We start from the raw sequence: 17,793 nt of genomic DNA on the forward strand, positions 1-17,793 counted from the left end.
CAGACCTCATGGCGGACGTGCCAGAGACAGATGTTTGTAAAGCAGATTCAGACTGCGATGATGGAAAACCTACAGATAAAGGGCAGGAAGATGTCCTTTCTCTTGAATCTGAATTACCACTCGTGAAACATAATGTGGAAAATAGGTCAAACTCAATTGAGGATATCACATCACAAACAGACGACCGCTCCTATCACATCACATGGACAGTTTACATTGCCCTTGCTGTTCCAAGAGGTGAGTTTTTCATGCAGAACCTACAATGGACTAACATAAGCACCACATGGATGTTTAAAAGTACTCAAATTGAAAGTTGCAAAATGGGACTGGTATTGTACTGAAATGTAGGCTACTACAAAGTATAATATAAGAAACAGAGATCACAGATTAGTTGCATTCTTTGACACAAATGTTTGTCCTGTTTTAGGGGAAGAAAGTGAACAGGCCAAGAATGCAAACAGAGACTCAAGTGCTTCTTCGGTGAAAACCTACAAAGCTCAGAGCTGCTATCATATTGAATACAAACTGTTCCCAGGTGATGAGGAGACAGTCAAAGCAGACCTAATAATGTTTGGACCAGTAGCTAAATTGTGCAAAGACGATGAGCTCCAGGTGAGCCTGAACGTACAACAATAACTGCTTTAGTGTCATCTAAAGTTACAGTAAATGACCTGTAACTACACAGGAATTGTTATTGACATGACAGGGTTTCTTGTAACTAGCACACATCAAAACATTCCTAGTGCTGTAAGTGCCTTGAATGCAATAGAAATGTGTTAATTTTGTGACAGGTTCTGAGAACATGGCATAAAGGAGATCAGACATGGATTGGTTGGACCCAGAGTTTCAAAGTCAAGGTCAACAGGGACTTTGTGATCAGTTTGCTTCCTCATAAGATCAAGCTGAAGGTATGCAACAGTAAGGACAAACTGTGCAGCCTGGCCCGCTATGAGAGACAGAAAGGCTTTAAATTGCCACCGGATCTGCCTGAGGATACAAAAGACATGTGCAGTGAGTACATGTACATTATGATCAAATCATCTAAACAAATTTAATATTATATTGCATATTTTCGCCTAAGGGTGGTATTAAGACTATATGCTGAATAAACTGAGAGTCTTATGTGAGAAGACAATCGAAAAACAAAAAAGGGAAGATCCAGCACGGGGCTTACAGTTTCAGTTGTCAGTAGTAAGTGCTTCACCATAAGTGAATACACTCACTGATTTAATTTGTATGCAAAGCAAAATTTCAATGTAAACCCTTATAAATAAGTTTTTTGTGACCCTTTTTTGCAGAAAAGATCCTGAAACCAGATCGCCAACAACCCATTTCTGAATCATATGACCTTGAGGACATAAAAAAGAATGGCACCACAGCAGTTCACGTCAGTCTCATTGGTTTGTTAGCAGGTGAGTCAAGTTTTTATATTTAATTAAACCTTAGGACTGTCAAGAGCAATATCTACTTGCAATGCTTCATTATCACCTCCAGTAAACAGTTTATTTGTCTTCACTTCCGTTTTAAGGGCCTGAACAAGTTAAATTAGTCCTGTTCAGCACATTTCATTTAGATTTATCTTGCGGACCATCTAGGTTGGGAATTCTTGCTTTAAAATAATGAATTAGATACTGACATAAATAAAATTGAGATTGCGAAATTAGGTTCAAGTAAAACTTCAAGGAAAAGCCATCTTTGATGTTTGATGTCACTATTAGAAAAGCTAAACCAATGGTAATAATTTTAACTTCATGTGAACATGTCTTGTCTGTTTCATTTCTGTGCTTGGCAGGTCACATCTCAGTGACTGAACGCTTCCCAGTCTGTTCATGTGGTGTATTTGAGGTCATGTGCAACATCTCTCTGGACAGACCTCTGTTATCTGACCAACTGAAAGTTGAACTCAACCCACTGGTTATCACAATTTTGTCAGCCAAATCAATGCCTTCCTCCCCAGTGCCTTTCCACGTGCTACAGGTGCGATCACCATCTCATTTTATGCTCATTTTCTTTCTTTTTGACTGATACTGATTGTATTGCAAACTTTAACACTGACCATTGAGTTTTGAGATTTAAGCCACTGTATGTTTCATTCCTTTCCCCCAGGAAAAATGTATGCCTGTGTATTGCCAGTACAAGTTCCATAACTTCAGCGTGCACAGAACAAAGCATCACAAGCATGGCCCCAACATCTACTTCAGAGATGTAAATGTGATCCTGACAGGCTTGATGAGTCCTCAAGAACTCCAGGAGTTCCTGTCCAGTCCGTCTCTGCAGATAGAGGTTCATGATCGAGACAGAAAGTTGGAAGAAACACCAAAAACTCCAGCAACGCTTGGCACAGGCTCAGATGATCGCAAGCGGAGTGACGCATCCCCATTCAAACATGAAACGAAGGCCTTTGACTCGTGTGGTATTGTAAACCTAGACCTGTCTGAGTTGCTACATGAAGAGAAAAGACTAAAGTTGTACTTACCAATCAAATGCTGCCCTCCACCTCCACGGCTGGACAGAAAGACCACTGCCCAGAACAGGATGGCGACAGATGCAGATGCGAGCAGAGATCCCATGCCACTGGCCCGTTACTATGATTCTAATTCTCAACTCAAAGTCACAGTCGAAATAGCTCACGCACTGAATGTCAACGATGATGACGGTTGTTTATCGGAGGCTTATAATGGTCCATTTGGCCGCATCATTTACCTCTTTCATTACAACAACGTCTCTGTAATGACCAAGCTGAGGTCAGAGATCCTCACAATCAATGCAGCCGCCTTCCGTCTGGGCTCACGGTCACTGGAAGACATAGAGAGGGCTCTGTCCAACTACAAAATTAACTTCAGGCATGACGAGAGCAAAGATCTGGATTTTGTCTCTGGATTCCACGTGCTAGATAAGAGGAGGCACATCTTTGTTCTCGAAGGGCTGAGAGACAAAGCAGTGAGGAGACTCTGGGAGGCTGTCCCTATGAAGTAAGGCTCTCAACCCCATCTGGCCTCTCAGTGTGCATTCACAGTTTTAGCTGTGCTGTCTGTATGTTCAGTATGTGTGATGGTTTTTTTTTTCTAGTGTAAGGGCCAGTGAGGAAGAGCAGGTGGTCGTCCGCTACAATTCAAGCCTGAGTTTCTTCAGGCGCATCTATGACTCATTAGATATGGGCTTGTGTCCAATCTACCTATCTGCATCACTGAAGACCATCATGAGACAGCCTCAGATTTACGTTAGAGGCATGATCTCCGAACCCTGCTTCCAGGCTTTGTCAAGGTAAACATGTAGTGACATTAAAGACGCATTTGAGCATCTTGCCAGTGATTCAGCATGTTCTACCCCACTGGCTACTAATCAAGAATGATGAGAATAAAAATAAGACTGGAACACAACACAAGATGATGATGACGTTCAAAATTTCTAAAAAAAAAAACCCAAAAAAAACCAAAAACTTGCATGAATCTGAAGGAAAATAACTGACTTTATGTTTTTTTTTTAACTTTCCTAGGCTGAGCCAGATGTGTCAAGTAAGACAACTCAAAGATGTGGTGAGGCACAACCTCTTCCCCTCAGCTGACATGATTCTCAGCATGAGCAAGGAATATGGCATGCATGAGGATCAGTGGAAGCAAAAAGCCCGAGCGAACACCGAGATGGACAAGCCCTCTCTGCCTGTCAGGATGAAAAGACATATGCCACTCGACATGAACAACAGAGAATATGTCAGATGGAAATGCAAAAATCAGGAGATGCAACTCCAGAACTTCAGGGACTTTGTTCAGGTCTGCAGGAACTAAATGGTGTTTAAATGCAGTAGAATCTGCGTAATTTATAGATTCAACTCATGCACTGCATTTTCATATATTCCAGGAAAATATTCAAATGGTGCAAGAAGAAAGTGAGAAGGTGCAGAAGCCAAAGGCTGCCGTGATCAGGATAGATCCACCCATGTCAGAGCACATCTACAGCATCCAGACCTTCAACTCAAATGTGCTTGCCAAGGAGCTGCTCCAAAAAGAGATGGCTAAGGTTTGATTGATATATGGCTACAGTGTATGATATTGTTTTGTAGATAAAAGCTCGCTGGCCAGTTTGTTAGGTACATAATGGGTTGGAACCGTTTTTCCTTCAGAACTGCTTTAATTCTTCGTGCATAGATTCAACGGGGTGCTGGAAAACATTGCTCAGAGGTTTAGGTCCATACTGACATGATAACATCACGCAGTTTCTGCAGATTTGTCAGCTGCACATCGTTACACAAATCTCTCCTCCTTCCACCACTTCCCAAATGTTCTCTATTGGATTAAGATCTGGTGATGGTGGAGGCCGTTTGAGTACAGTGAACTCATTGTCATGTTCAAGGAACCAGTTTAGGATGATGTCAGCTTTGTGACATGGCGTGTTATCCTGCTGAAGGTATAGCCATGAGAAGATGGGGCTGGACAATAACAAAGAGACCTGAACTGTTGGTATACGGCATTTAGTCCAGTCATTTTATGAGAAAAGGTTAAACAAATTGCAACAGAAGCAAACTCATCTGATTTTGTATCCTCAGCATGTCCTGAGTGAGGGAAAAAAAGCCCCGAAGAATCCCATTAGGGGAAAGTTTAGAAAAACACCCAAACATATCCCATTCATACGCATATAAAAAAATGTTTTCACGTGAATAGGGTAAAATTTTTAACCTTTAGATATCTCCATGAAAATTACTGAGTTGATTACTTATATTAAGACAAACAAAAAATGTATTACAAGTTTTTTGAAATTCTTTGTTAACATGAGAAAATTTGCATAAATTTGCATAAATTCCACCGTTTTGACGGCACATGTTGATATGAAGTTTCTGTGGTACCATGGAAATTTGAGTGAGTTGACTCCATCGGTCAACCGACAAGTTGACCACTTTAAATTTCAAGATGACTGCAATTTTTCAAGACATCCCCTAACCCTTAGTAGAGCAGGTATGACATGCTCCGTCTCTATTAATGCTCATGGGTAGCCTAAATTGGTTCCATTCCTTTTTTAACTGTAATATCATATTATATAACATATTATATGTTAACAAGATTGAACAAGACATTTTCACCTGCTCTACTCAATGTTTAGATCAGGTGTTGTATGTATGCAAATTAGCCATACGTAATTGGATTATGCACTGTTGGCTCATGTCATACCTGCTCTACTAAGGATGTGGCTGTCTTGAAAAATTGCAGTCATCTTGAAATTTAAAGTGGTCAACTTGTCGGTTGACCGATGGAGTCAACTAATTCCAATTTCCATGCCGGTACCACCACAGCAACTTCATATATACATGTGCCGTCAAAACGGTGAAATTTATGCAAATTTATACACATTTATGCAAATTTGCTCATGTTAACAAAGAATTTCAAAAAACTTGTAATACATTTTTTGTTTGTCTTAATGTAAGTAATCAACTCAGTATTTTTCATGGAGATATCTAAAGGATAAAAATTTTACCCAATACACGTGAAATTTTTTTTTATATGCGTATAAATGGGATATGTTTGGGTGTTTTTCGAAACTTTCCCCTAATGGGATTCTTCGGGGCTTTTTTTCCCTCACTCAGGACATGCTGAGGATACAAAATCAGTTGAGTTTGCTTCTGTTGCAATTTGTTTAACGTTGACCCCTTTTTTGGCCTAAAATTACTGGACTAATTGTGTTTCTCTGGTGATACCTTCAGATGCCTGGGAGGAGGTTCACCTACAGTCAGCAGTACCACAGTGCTACACTGGAGCCTGGAGACTTGACTTCTGTGAATGACTCCAGCTCTGCAGCCTCTGAAGTTTGGTTCTCGAGTATCAAGTCCACAGTGCACCCCAGACACCCAGGCAAGGCTCGCGTGGAAGAGCTGAGGAAGGTGATGTCAGTCTTCATCCTTACGTAGTGTGGGGTTTCACAGGAACGGGAATGAGTTTATTGGCATTCCTGTGAAATTTAATACAGGGATACAGTTTTTATCACTGTTTACTTACTTGTCCTTTTTCTATGACCCAGTGTGTTTAGGTTAGGATAGAATAGCGTGTAACATGACATGACTAACAATATTAGCCCTGCTGCCGCTTCAGTTGACAAGACCAGACCAGAGAATAATTTATCACCCCAATGGCAGTTAAAATAACATTTATAAAAAAAAATTCATAGATATAGGGCACTTGATTAATCTCCAGAGGTGTCCAGTGATAGCGTGTGTTTATAGTAAAGAGCCAAATTGATGACACTGATACTGTTCACTGTGCATGTAGCCCTGGAGAGAGAACATCCTGCACGCCAACACACTGAAGCCCACACTCTCACGCGACAGATGGGCCTGGAGCCAGCGCCACGAGGACTTTCAGATCTACAGCAGACCTCCCCCCGTCTTCGGCACTCCTTTGGACGCTTTTTACCTGGCTGGTATGAAGCTAATAATAAACAACTCTGCATCATTGTACCAGAAAACACTTTAAACTGTTAGAGGTGTTAGGTAATTTCACGTGAACATCTGTTTTGTTGTATGAATATGTATTTTTTCTTTTCTTCTTTCCTATGAGAAACTGGCCAGATATCACACTGAGATATTTTCAATGCAGTGACATCAGATGCAAGTGTGACGGCCCTGACAATCAAACTAAGGGCTTTAATGTGGGCCAGCAAACACGAGAAATCCATGAGAATGGCGTGTAGCCACAAGATGTCACTTACTGTACTGCAGGCCACACGACAGGCTGTGGGGCCTAGTTGCCAAAACCTAAAGCAAAACATACCCAAAAATTACATTAAAAAAAGTATTACATTGGGGCAAATGAGCCAGTCTCTCACACCGTTTAGGGCCACAATTTCCCATATTTTACCCTCTTTTTGGGGAAAGAAGAAGCTATATTAAAGTCTTTAAGACATAATTTTACAAAAAACTATCTCTTCCCCCGATTTCTCTCCGGCGCTCCAGTTATGACAGGGTTCAGAGACAAAGTAGAGACTCTGGGCCTCCTTTCCTCCTCTCTTGGAGCTTAGAAGATGGCTGAGAGGAGTCAATGCTTTGTTGTGACATCACAAAGGTGCAGATGATCCTGATGCCTCTTTTTGAACTTAGATGTATGAGTTGCAGTAGGCCCTACATCCAGTGGATATTTCCAAGCAAGCCAGCAGGTTTCCAGGGAAAGAAATAAACAGCAGCAAATGGAGCTGGTTATAAAACAAACCACAACAAAGATGATAAACATTCACAGCACAGTGCAACATCTTTATCATATTTTCAATACTCGATTTTCCTCTCGGACCTCATTTTGTCAAAGAACTATTTTTGTATGGTAGAATCTGCTCCGTGAAGCAAAACTAAACAAAACAAAACAAAACAAAAAACAATGATTATCCAGCACATGTGAGATGTTTCAAAGCACCACACCTAATAAGAATACGTTTAAGGGGTGTGGGTTTTGTGTAGGTGATGGGGGTGGAGTTGGGAGTGACTGCAGCAGAGTGTTATGTCTGGTTACATGTAATTTGTTACATTTTATGAGTTTGGTTTTGTTCAGTGAAAGGGTTTAAATGAAGGCAGTTTGCCTAATTTAAAACTGATGGGGCTCTCGGGGGAGGGAAAACTAGAGCTTAAAATGTGTCTTTGGACGACTTGAACCAGTTTATACTCAGCCATGCCAAACTATGTTAACCACTTGGCAGTCTGGATTGTTTTGATGCTTTTGGTACATATGGTGTGTTGCTCTCTTGCCACACAAGCTGCCTGTGTGGCCGTTTCATTTTAAGTATGTAAATGGTGAGTGATTTTATCCCATCTGGCGCAAGTGGCTATTAGAGATGAGGCTGTAACTAGCATGAATGCGCTGAATATTACACTTTAAGAGTATCCAGGAGTGGATTTTTTCCTATAACTGTCAGAGCTCTAAGCTTTTGAGAGCCAATATTGATATGTTTTGATTGAAGCTCCAGATGGTGGATATTTGTGCCAATATTAGCCTTAACTGCCAAGGAGCACACTCCTACACCACGCTGGAGAATATATTTGGAAAGTGGAGGACCCCAGTGAGATCAGCAGTAAACAAACATAATCTGATGTGTCCAGGCCTTAAGTGCAGTAAAATCATTCTCCGGCCTGTTAAGTTGTTGGTTATATGAAAAGTAAAGCATTAATCCTACTTAGCGTGCTGTTGGTCCTCAGGAGAGCGTCTGCTGCAGCATCGGCTCGAAGCAGCCAGAGCGCCTCTGAAGAAGATACTTCCTGGTAGCAGCACCAACCAACCAGACAACAGCTCGGTCTCAGGCTTCATGGGAGGAAACTCAGAGACGATCCAGGATCTACTGAAAGATGAGCCTGAGAAGTGTTCGCTGAGGAAGCCAGGCCTGATGCTGAAGGTACGGTGTTACGTTACTGAGATGAACCGTTTTTGGACAGAAACGATGACATGATTAATACAAAGAGAGTGAACCAAAGACTGAGAGAGTTGAAACTCACCTTAAAGCTCCATTAGGCCCAAAACCTATAAGTCTCTGTTGGTTCATCACTGCACCCATCCCCTCTCACGTTGTCAGTTGGTCTTTTGATTTTGTAAAAAATATAGCTGTAAAATACAGCTGTTCTTCAGTCCATTTTCACAATGTTTGCTACATGCTTGGCTGCAGTTGCTGATAGCATCTACTGTAAATACTTACTGGACTGGCTTGTATTTGTGTTGCAGCCTTTGCCTAAACCATCTGCGATGAACCTGCATGACAACGAAGCAGAGACTCCGACTCTGGCTCCAGGCCTGTGCGTCGATCACAGAAAGAACAACTCCATACCCAGACATTTCTCTCTTAACAAAAAGGACTACATGTCAGTTCAAGTTGGAACTTTTTATTTGAAAAAAAAAAAAAAAAAAGCTTCATAATAGTAGAGTAATATGAAAAGTTTCGGTCTTAATCTAATAATATCTTAATCTGTTGTTTCCTCTAGTGGGTTTAGTGAGCAGCACTCCTTCCTGTACAAGTGGACTGCGCTGCGTCCGACAGACACGTAGAAGAGGATCTTCACTTTTCAGGAGTGCATGAAGACTCCTTCATCAGCCATCCAGCCTTCCAGGAATACTTTACACCCCGTACTGTATCTTTCATACCAAATAAGCTAACCTCGCATCAAGTGCAATCATTTCTTACAGCACTAAAGTTAAAGAGCACTTTGGATTGAATTTAATAAAAAAGCAAGTACCATAGAACTACCATTACATCTGAGGTTTTATGTTTGAAGCCATGGTTAAAAAGAGACAGTAACTATTAAACACAAATCTCTTAATTTAATCTTTTAAATAATTTTCAACAAAATCAGGACTAATACAGATGTGAGTCACTGGGACAACGAATCTGACGGTGCTCTGGTCACTGGCAGAGCTCAGTATGTTCTTTCAAGAGGGTGAGAGCAGATGTAGGCTCTGTTCTCCAGGACCTCCCTGGCGATCTTCTTGATGTTGGCATCGTTGTTCTCAGGGGAGTCTGGAACGGATTGAGACGGGGATTAAAAACAAGCTGCTTTCATTAGGTGAATATAAAATAAATACAACATTCTCGTCCGTCTGGATGTCACAGGATAACTTGTGTACAGGTTGTTTATAAAAAACAAAAAGTGCGCACAGTGTGACAGTGAAAAACAGCGGGGGGGGGGGTTCGAGTGTTGGTATGTGGGGCTTGGTGGGGAAATTCCGCAACACATGCAAGTCTTTTCTACTGAGATGCTGTAAAAAAAAAAAAAAAAAAAAAGCACAGGGCTGTTCTCAATTACCATTTTTTGTTGTACTTACGTTTTTGCAACTGAGTCATCATGTAGTTGTTCTTAAAGAAAGCTTCGGCGCAGAAAGTGTTTGCTAGCAGCACCTTGAAATGAAACGAAACAACATAGGCACGTTACCAAAACCTGCAGGCATGAGGCCGACTGGTAAACAGACAAGAAAACTAAATGCAGTGCAGCAGGCAGATGCACAAAGTGTAATTACATGAGATCAAAGACTGACTATTGTGAGCATTTGTTGGTTCTATTTTCATCCACAAAAAGACTACAACACTTAAATTGGAAACATGACACACGCTTTCATCAATGAAACACGTGTTTTATAGAAAAGATTCACTTCACCAGGTACAGAACAGAACACGACCAAAGCAGATGGAAGTTTAAGACGTCAGCCTGTATTTGCCTTGTTGGTTTGGATCTCGTGTTACTTTGATCCCCAGATATTAACATCTATCTTTGGAATTGAATACAAATTAGATATGATCTCTGACTGTGGCAGCTGCACATCTCAAACACGAGTGGTGCAAAAGTGGATTAAACAAAACATCCAGTGCCGTCTTGAATGTTTCTCTTTCGCTTTGCATCCCTGTTTCAGATTATACACACACACACAGAACTGTCCTACAGTCTGTGTTTATGCTACATAAAAACTTTCCCCATGAAAATAAAGATGCAGCTTTTACAAAATAAGAATAACTGAACTGACCTATTTGAATAAATCAAAAGGAGGAGCAGATAAAAGGCCTGATTAAACATGTTTACAACATGAATGGAAAAAAAAAAAAAATTGGGTGACAACATGTCCTGAAATGCTGCGGCAGTAATAATTGCTTTCAGCAGACTACAGCTTCCCACTCTAAATTAAATCAACCTTATCTAATTACATAACAATGTGTGTGTTGTTATGACCGATATGTATACTGAGTAACCTGATTTCTGGATAATTATACTGTAATCTAATGAAAGGACCAAACTGTTGTGTATCACCACAATAGCAGTGAAGTACAACAGCAGTTAATCGTTAAACCACATATTCAGATGCTGCGTTGTTAACACTTGCAGCATTTATAAACAGTGAATGATCCATTAAGAAAGATTTTATAACAACCTAGAAAGTATCTATAGGTGCATCAAAGTATTGATGTATTGTACTGAAAGTGATGATAGTGGTATTCAGTGATCTAGCAGTGCTGTACCAACATCTGTGTTGCTTTTACCTGGTCACTGCCATTTTTCCTCACTCACCTCTGCTCAGTTTCTCTGTTCCATATACAGAAGTTGCTAACATGAAAACAACACAGTCAATATGACCACTTTTAATTGCCAGGTCCAGAACAACAACATTTATTGAACTTATTTTGTGTCATCGTTCATTTCTGCCAGTGTCCTGTGAGATAAAAACACTCTCCCTCTGCCTCTCACTGTCCTTTAAAGGAGACATATCATGCCCCCTTTCCACAAATTAAAATAGTTCCCAGGTGTCTTAAAGACATGTCTGTGCCATGCTTTGGCCAAAATACCCCAAGGATCAAACATCACAGCTCTTTTCATCCTCGCACAACAGCCCTGTTCAGCCCTGTCTGGTTTCAGTGCCTGTCCCTTTAAATACAAATGAACCACTGCTTGCCCCACCCCACCCCTTCTACTGGTCCCAGGTAGGGGTGGTATTATGCTAATTTGAAACCTAGTTACATCACTGGAAAAAAAACTGAAGAAACAGCTCGTAAAACCACGTGGATTTCAACCTAAGGAGCCTGAAAATGACACATTCTTTTGTCAATTCTCACATTTTGGACGAAGGAAGGCAAGACAAACACCCAAATATATGTTAAAGAGCTCTTCAAAAAGTGATATTTCAATAATATGTCCCCTTTAAGATGTGTTAGAATGGTATTCAACACCATTACTTAGCAGGTGACATGTTAGTGACGTGACCTGCTACAAGCTGTTATGAAACTATTAATTATACACGTTAAAAGGAAAATTAGCCAAACCACATGTGGTGTTTTGTTTTTTTTTTTTGTAGAAAAGAGGTTGTAGATCTGAGGAGTACGACTGCACCTCCCACATTTTGCAGAGAAACTACCAACCCCCAATGAATGGGATTTGAGTGTGTGTGTAGTGTATGTGTGCGTAGTGTACACACCTCATGGTCGTGATTCCTGAGGCCGATGCTGATGGAGCGGCTGGCTCTGGACAGGACAGCTGTCATGGCGTAGAGGTTGATCAGCACATCTGCTACTCTCTTCAGGATGAGCTGTTCGTCCACGATCGTCTGACAACATCAGTGAATAAAAACAAGGACGCTGTAATCATCCATCATTTCCAACCTCAGCAACAGTTAAAGTTTCTTCTACTTATGCGTCTGTGATCTGATGGGGGGGGGGGCTGGGTATAGTTTTGTACTTCATCAGGTAATTTAATAATTTTCCTATGAAGCTCAACCCGGAGAAAAAGGAAAAGTACTCGGAAATAAGATTTGTTCCTGGCCGACCTGCGACCAAGAGTCCATCTTTCTCTGGATGAACACTGACTCACTGCTGCTTAGAAAACAGCTGTGATTAATTACTTCCTGTATTTAGAGACACCGACACAGAGCAGAGTGACACTCAGATTATATCTCAGTGTATCCTATCTCTCTGAGAGAACCTTCGCAGTGGTTTTAGGAAATACTTCATCATCATCCGCCCGTCTCTCTTGTGGTGTCCCTCAAGGGTCCATCCTTGGCCCGTTATTATTCTCCATTTACATGCTCCCTCTAGGTCAAATCATCCAGAAACACAACATCCATTTTCACTGCTACGCTGACGACACTCAGCTCTATGTCCCTTTAACTTCCTCAGACCCCACCTCGCTAGCTTCCCTCATGGCCTGCCTTGCTGACATCCAATGTTGGATGTCTCACAACTTCCTCCAACTAAATGCAGATAAATCAGAAGTTCTTTTGTTCGGCCCTCTCAGCTACAACTCCCATACTCTTAACTGTCTTGGCTCTTTGGCAGCATGCGTTAAACCTGTTGCAAGAAACTTGGGTGTGTTATTCGATTCTCATCTTTGTTTCGAGGCTCATATCAAGAAAACTGTACAATCCTGTTTTATGCACCTAAGAAATATTTCTAGAATCAGACCGTTTTTATCTTTCAACGACCTCAACAAAGTGGTAAATGCCCTTGTTTCCTCCCGTTTAGATTATTGTAATGCCTTGTACACAGGTCTCAACCAAAGTTGTCTCCACCGCCTGCAGTTGGTGCAGAATGCTGCGGCCAGACTTATTACTGGAACTAGAAGATTTGAGCATATAACACCAGTTCTAGCTTCTCTTCACTGGCTGCCCGTCAAATTAAGAATTGATTTTAAAATTTTATTGCTAACTTTTAAAGCTCTTCATGGCCTTGCTCCTAGCTACATAACTGAGCTTTTAATTTTATACAAACCAGCTGGTAACCTCAGGTCATCAAACCTGTCTCTTTTGGTTGTACCCAGGTCTAGGCTGGTGACCAAAGGTGACAGAGCTTTTGCCACCTATGCTCCTAAACTATGGAACGACCTCCCTGAGGACATCAAATCCGCCAGCTCACTAATGAATTTTAAATCCCTTTTAAAAACCTACTTTTATAAAAAAGCTTTTTAAATCCCAGAAGGCAGCAGTAGGATCTATCTATGCTCTTATTTCTCTCTTGTATTTATCGACTCATTTTACTGTTGTTTGTTAATGTCTAATATTGTCCCTTTGCCGTTGTTCTATTGTTACTGTATTTTATATACCTGTCTATGCACTTTGTAACTTTGTTAAGAAAGGTGCAATACAAATAAAGTTTATTATTATTATTATTATTATAATATGTAAAACCTGTGGGGTCTAGTTTAGTGGGAACGGGACCTTGTACTTTTGGTAGATGTATATCTTTACAGGATCAAACGTAACTTCTCAGTGGGAGGAGCATCAGAGTATATGGCTGTGAATCACGTCTGAACCCACATTCATTAGAGCTCACGCAACGAGGCCTTCACCAACCACTTCAAGCAGCTAACATTAGTCTGATTGGTTATAAAAGCAAAATTACAGTTTCTTGAAACTTAATTTTGGTCTTCATTTATTTCATTTATCATTTACCCCACAATAGAAGTGCTTGTTTGTTGTGCTGTTTCGACTAGTTGTGATGTTTAAGAAAATAAGACCCAGACCTAACATAATAAATCAGCCCCTCCCCCTTCTTAGATTTTAAATGATCAATCATGAAGGCAAAAATACCAGAGACAATACTATAAAAATCATGCTGCTCTTTGAACTGTGCCTAAAAGGGGCTGGGTATTATACCGCACTAATAATTTTGGGAGACTCTTGGGGTTTGTCAACATTAAGCTGCTAAAAGTTGTGAATGTGTTTTTTCCCCCCCCATGTATAATCCCAGTGTTTAAATTTGTACAGGATAAACTGAACCGTTACAAAACACTAAAAGCCAGCACATTGAGGTTGTTAGGAAGACGACCTTTAGTCAACTCCAACTCTGTCATGACTCATTTTAAATGTCAATAAAGCCAAATATACAAAACACTACTTTTTTGTCATAAATTTCCTACACGCTTAAAGCTTTAAAACAACATTTTATAGTTAGATATTAATGTCTAACTAAAGCTCGGAGCCACCGACCCTACAGTCATCCATCGGTCCTGCTGCCTTTTAGTTAGTCCATCTCACCTTTTCATTTTTTTTTTTTTACCTAAGTTCCTCAAAATACCTTAAAGCTGGTGTAGGAGGAGTGAGTTTTGGACAGAAATACATCCAGCATATTGTCATTGAAATGGTGAGAGACGTCTTCACCTCCTCTTGGTTCTGTTTTCAGACTTTAAATACTCAGTGAAGTGTTTGTCGTCTTCTTTCTTCCTACATTTATTCCTACCCCAGGTCTCCTCAACAATCAATAGGAAAACCGACATCACTTCCACATATTGTTGACCGTTAGACTTAAAGGGCTAATTTATGTATTGTTTCAGCAGAGAGAACTGTAAAGTTCAGGCTCATGTTCTTCCGCTCATGAAAACTGCTGAGTGATGAGAGCCCACCGAGGACACTGTTGGATCAGAATAAGAGTGAACTGATACAGGAAGTGGGATTTGGAAAGCTGACCTGTTTCCAAGAGGTTTGTGAAAAGACATGATTAGAAAAGCACAGTCACACGGAGGCTCGGAGAAGAGAAGAGAAGAGAAGAGAAGAGAAGAGAAGAGAAGAGAAGAGGGGAGACAGAGGAGCAGCTGCCCGACAGATGAACACCTCAGAAACACTGATTGGGGAGATATGAACAGATCTCTAACAACATTACAAAACAATGCCTTCATTCAGAACGCAAATGCGATTTTTTTTTTCCCCCAAAAGGAACAGGAAACATTTGAGCAGGAAAATCTCCACAACCTTTTTTTTTTTTTTCTTTCCAGGATGTAAAATAAATCAGACAGTACCTTTCCATATCTGTAGAGCAGGCTCTCCACAGTCGATCCAAAAACGCTGATGTTCTGCTCCAGCTTCTTTGCACTGTCCTGTAAACAGAAAACTGTTGTTGTTGCCTCTAGAAAACACACAACACATCTATGATTAGGGGTGGGCGATACGGCGATATTAGATCGTGAAGGATTAGAGCGTGTAGACGATCTGCCAAAGTGCAGAGATCGTAGGATCGTCTGGGGCTCATTCTATAAACTGCAGTTCTATGCTGCAAAGCGCAAACAAAGGACATTTGCAAAGTTTGCTAAAAGAGATAACAACAGTTACTTTATTTGACCCTTTTCAATCAGCTATTTAGTGTTTTGATACACTTAAATCCTGTTAAAATGACTGTGTTGAATAAAACAAACAGTAATGTCTTCATTAATATTTTACTTTCAAGTTTATTGAAAGCTACCTTTTATGTTGCAAGAGTGCACTTTATCAGAGTGTTGTTGTTTACCTTTTACTATGTTGTTTGCACATGTTGGCAAAACTGCAACTATTTAGATTAAAATCTGTTAAGAAAGGTTCTTTGGCCTAAATTGTCTGTTTTTCTTTTTTCGATTTAAGATCGTGATGAAATCGAAATCGTGACTTCATTTAAAAAAAATCGTGATATGATATTTTTGCCATATCGCCCACCCCTATCTATGATCCTTTGAGAGTCACATTTATGTCCTTACTGCCATGCTGGGATGCACCACGCCGTCTTTTCCCGTCAAGCCGTAGTCCACTGTAGCTCCTAATGAGCTCTTCAGTTTCTTGCCGACCATCCCCAAAGCCAGCCCTATGTTTCCTTTCTTCATCTCCCTGGGGGGGGGGGGGCAGAGCACAGAAAATATTTTTAACGATTTAAACAACCCTATTGTGACGTTTTAGAAAACTTTTTACACACGAGAGGTCAGAAATGTATCACTGTCAGACGGACTCATGGGTAATTCTAAGATAAAATGATCTAATTTTCTTTGAAATAAGGTTTATGAACCTACTAAAAAATATCAACCAACTGTGTAGTGATTCAGCTCTACAGTTAATGAGTATTTCAGTGGGTTTGGTCCCACAATCTGTAATGTACATTTTAGAGAGACGCCTAAAAACTCTCATTAACCCAGACAGACGACACACTCCCACCACCAAACAGCAGACAGTCGGCATCCAACTTCTGAAACTATTGTACTATTATTTGTACTATTTATCTATCTGAAAGGATAACCTCCTTTGAGATAGATAAATAGTACAAATAAAAAAGCAACTGGACTTAGTTATTTGCAGTTGCTTTCGATTTAACCTCCTTTGAGATACTATGACCTGGACAAATGAGAATATGCACAGGCCTACTATTTATCTAGAAAGTGTCACAACATCTTTGGTCTTTATCAACTCCTGCCCATGTATCTGAATGTAGCTTTAAACAAAGCACCACACTCACCAAAGTCACAGTCTATATCTCGCCATATACTGTATACTGTTCTATAGTATTTAATTGTTAAGATGCTTATACAAAACAAAAGGTGACACTTCACTTAATGTGAAAACATAAATCCAAGCTGCATCTAGTGTTTTATTGTCCTGCCTGATTTTGCTGCTCTTTTATATAGCTAATGGAATAAAAAATAACAACAATGACAGTATTGTTGTGCAAAAATGAACAATAACATTTCAGTTTCAGAGTGTTGTGATGATCTGTGGCTTTTATATATTCCATATTTATTCCTGTGACTTTGGGGCAAAACAATATCTATCTGATCGTGTTCACTTCTCCCATTGAAGTGAATGGACTGAGATCTGCTGCTCTGGTCTCTAAGGGGGCGGGGAAGTGGATACACATGACACAGTGACAGGAAATCAAATCAAATCTGTCATGCAAGAGCAATGAGAGAGGAGCCTGAATAGTCCAGAGTTAATAAGAACAACATAGTTTTGATTGATTGATTGATTGATGTCAGTATTATATAAATATCTTTGTATTTTACAGCTTTCATGTCATCTTACTTCACTTTCGCTGTGAGCACTTTTCCGGCGTACTGCATCCCAGTGAGAGCAATGTACATCCGCAGGATTTCATTGGTCCCCTGAGAACAGAAAACAAAATATAGGAAATGGCACATCATCAATTTCACAGTATTATAGCATTCATATGGCGATGCAGGCGACACAAGTGTTTCCTCTTCAATACAAATGTTAAGATTTAACATTCCACAAATCAGCCATTAACTTTTTGTTGATTTGATTTAAAGGTCAAATGTGCCCCCTGATGGCCACTTGCAGAAAGGATCCTGGATAGGAAGTACAAATAATTCTCATCTAGCAAAAACCTTTCTGACGTAAAAGCTCCCAGACAGACGACAGATTAGGCTGTGTGATTATCGGTATCAGTACCTCAAAGATGGGCAGGATGCGACAGTCCCTGACGTAACGCTCGTACGGGTAATTCTTTGTATAACCCAGACCTCCGAGGATCTGAAGAGCTTCACTGACACAAATCCAGCCTCCCTCTGAGCTGAAGACCTGAGCAGGAAAGACGGAGAACGCACGTTATTATTACAAC

At 40.4% G+C, this 17,793-nt stretch overlaps 2 protein-coding genes across 2 annotated transcripts in view; one reads left to right on the forward strand and one right to left on the reverse strand.

Moving 5' to 3' along the window:
* cfap92 (cilia and flagella associated protein 92 (putative)) lies at positions 1-8,980 on the forward strand. The gene is made up of 13 exons (XM_085776533.1): positions 1-237; positions 428-612; positions 792-1,011; positions 1,299-1,412; positions 1,793-1,977; positions 2,107-2,972; positions 3,070-3,264; positions 3,497-3,770; positions 3,859-4,017; positions 5,693-5,869; positions 6,255-6,405; positions 8,165-8,358; positions 8,682-8,980. The coding sequence occupies exons 1-13, from the start codon at positions 9-11 to the stop codon at positions 8,871-8,873; spliced, it is 3,141 nt and encodes a 1,046-aa protein (XP_085632659.1). The 5' UTR covers positions 1-8; the 3' UTR covers positions 8,874-8,980.
* acad9 (acyl-CoA dehydrogenase family, member 9) overlaps positions 8,936-17,793 on the reverse strand; it is a 21,798-nt gene continuing 12,940 nt past the window's right edge. Inside the window, exons 12-18 of the mRNA XM_085776534.1 lie at positions 17,625-17,753; positions 17,238-17,317; positions 15,929-16,055; positions 15,221-15,298; positions 11,910-12,038; positions 9,777-9,849; positions 8,936-9,471 (exon numbers count right to left, since the gene is read on the reverse strand). Coding sequence (XP_085632660.1) covers positions 9,371-9,471; positions 9,777-9,849; positions 11,910-12,038; positions 15,221-15,298; positions 15,929-16,055; positions 17,238-17,317; positions 17,625-17,753 — 717 coding nt within the window. The 3' untranslated portion in view covers positions 8,936-9,370. The remainder of the gene's footprint in view (positions 9,472-9,776; positions 9,850-11,909; positions 12,039-15,220; positions 15,299-15,928; positions 16,056-17,237; positions 17,318-17,624; positions 17,754-17,793) is intronic.

This window comes from Trachurus japonicus, chromosome 5, assembly GCF_045865225.1.
Source record: "Trachurus japonicus isolate A0001 chromosome 5, Traja_1.0".
In the NCBI taxonomy this organism is placed as follows: Eukaryota; Metazoa; Chordata; class Actinopteri; order Carangiformes; family Carangidae; genus Trachurus; species Trachurus japonicus.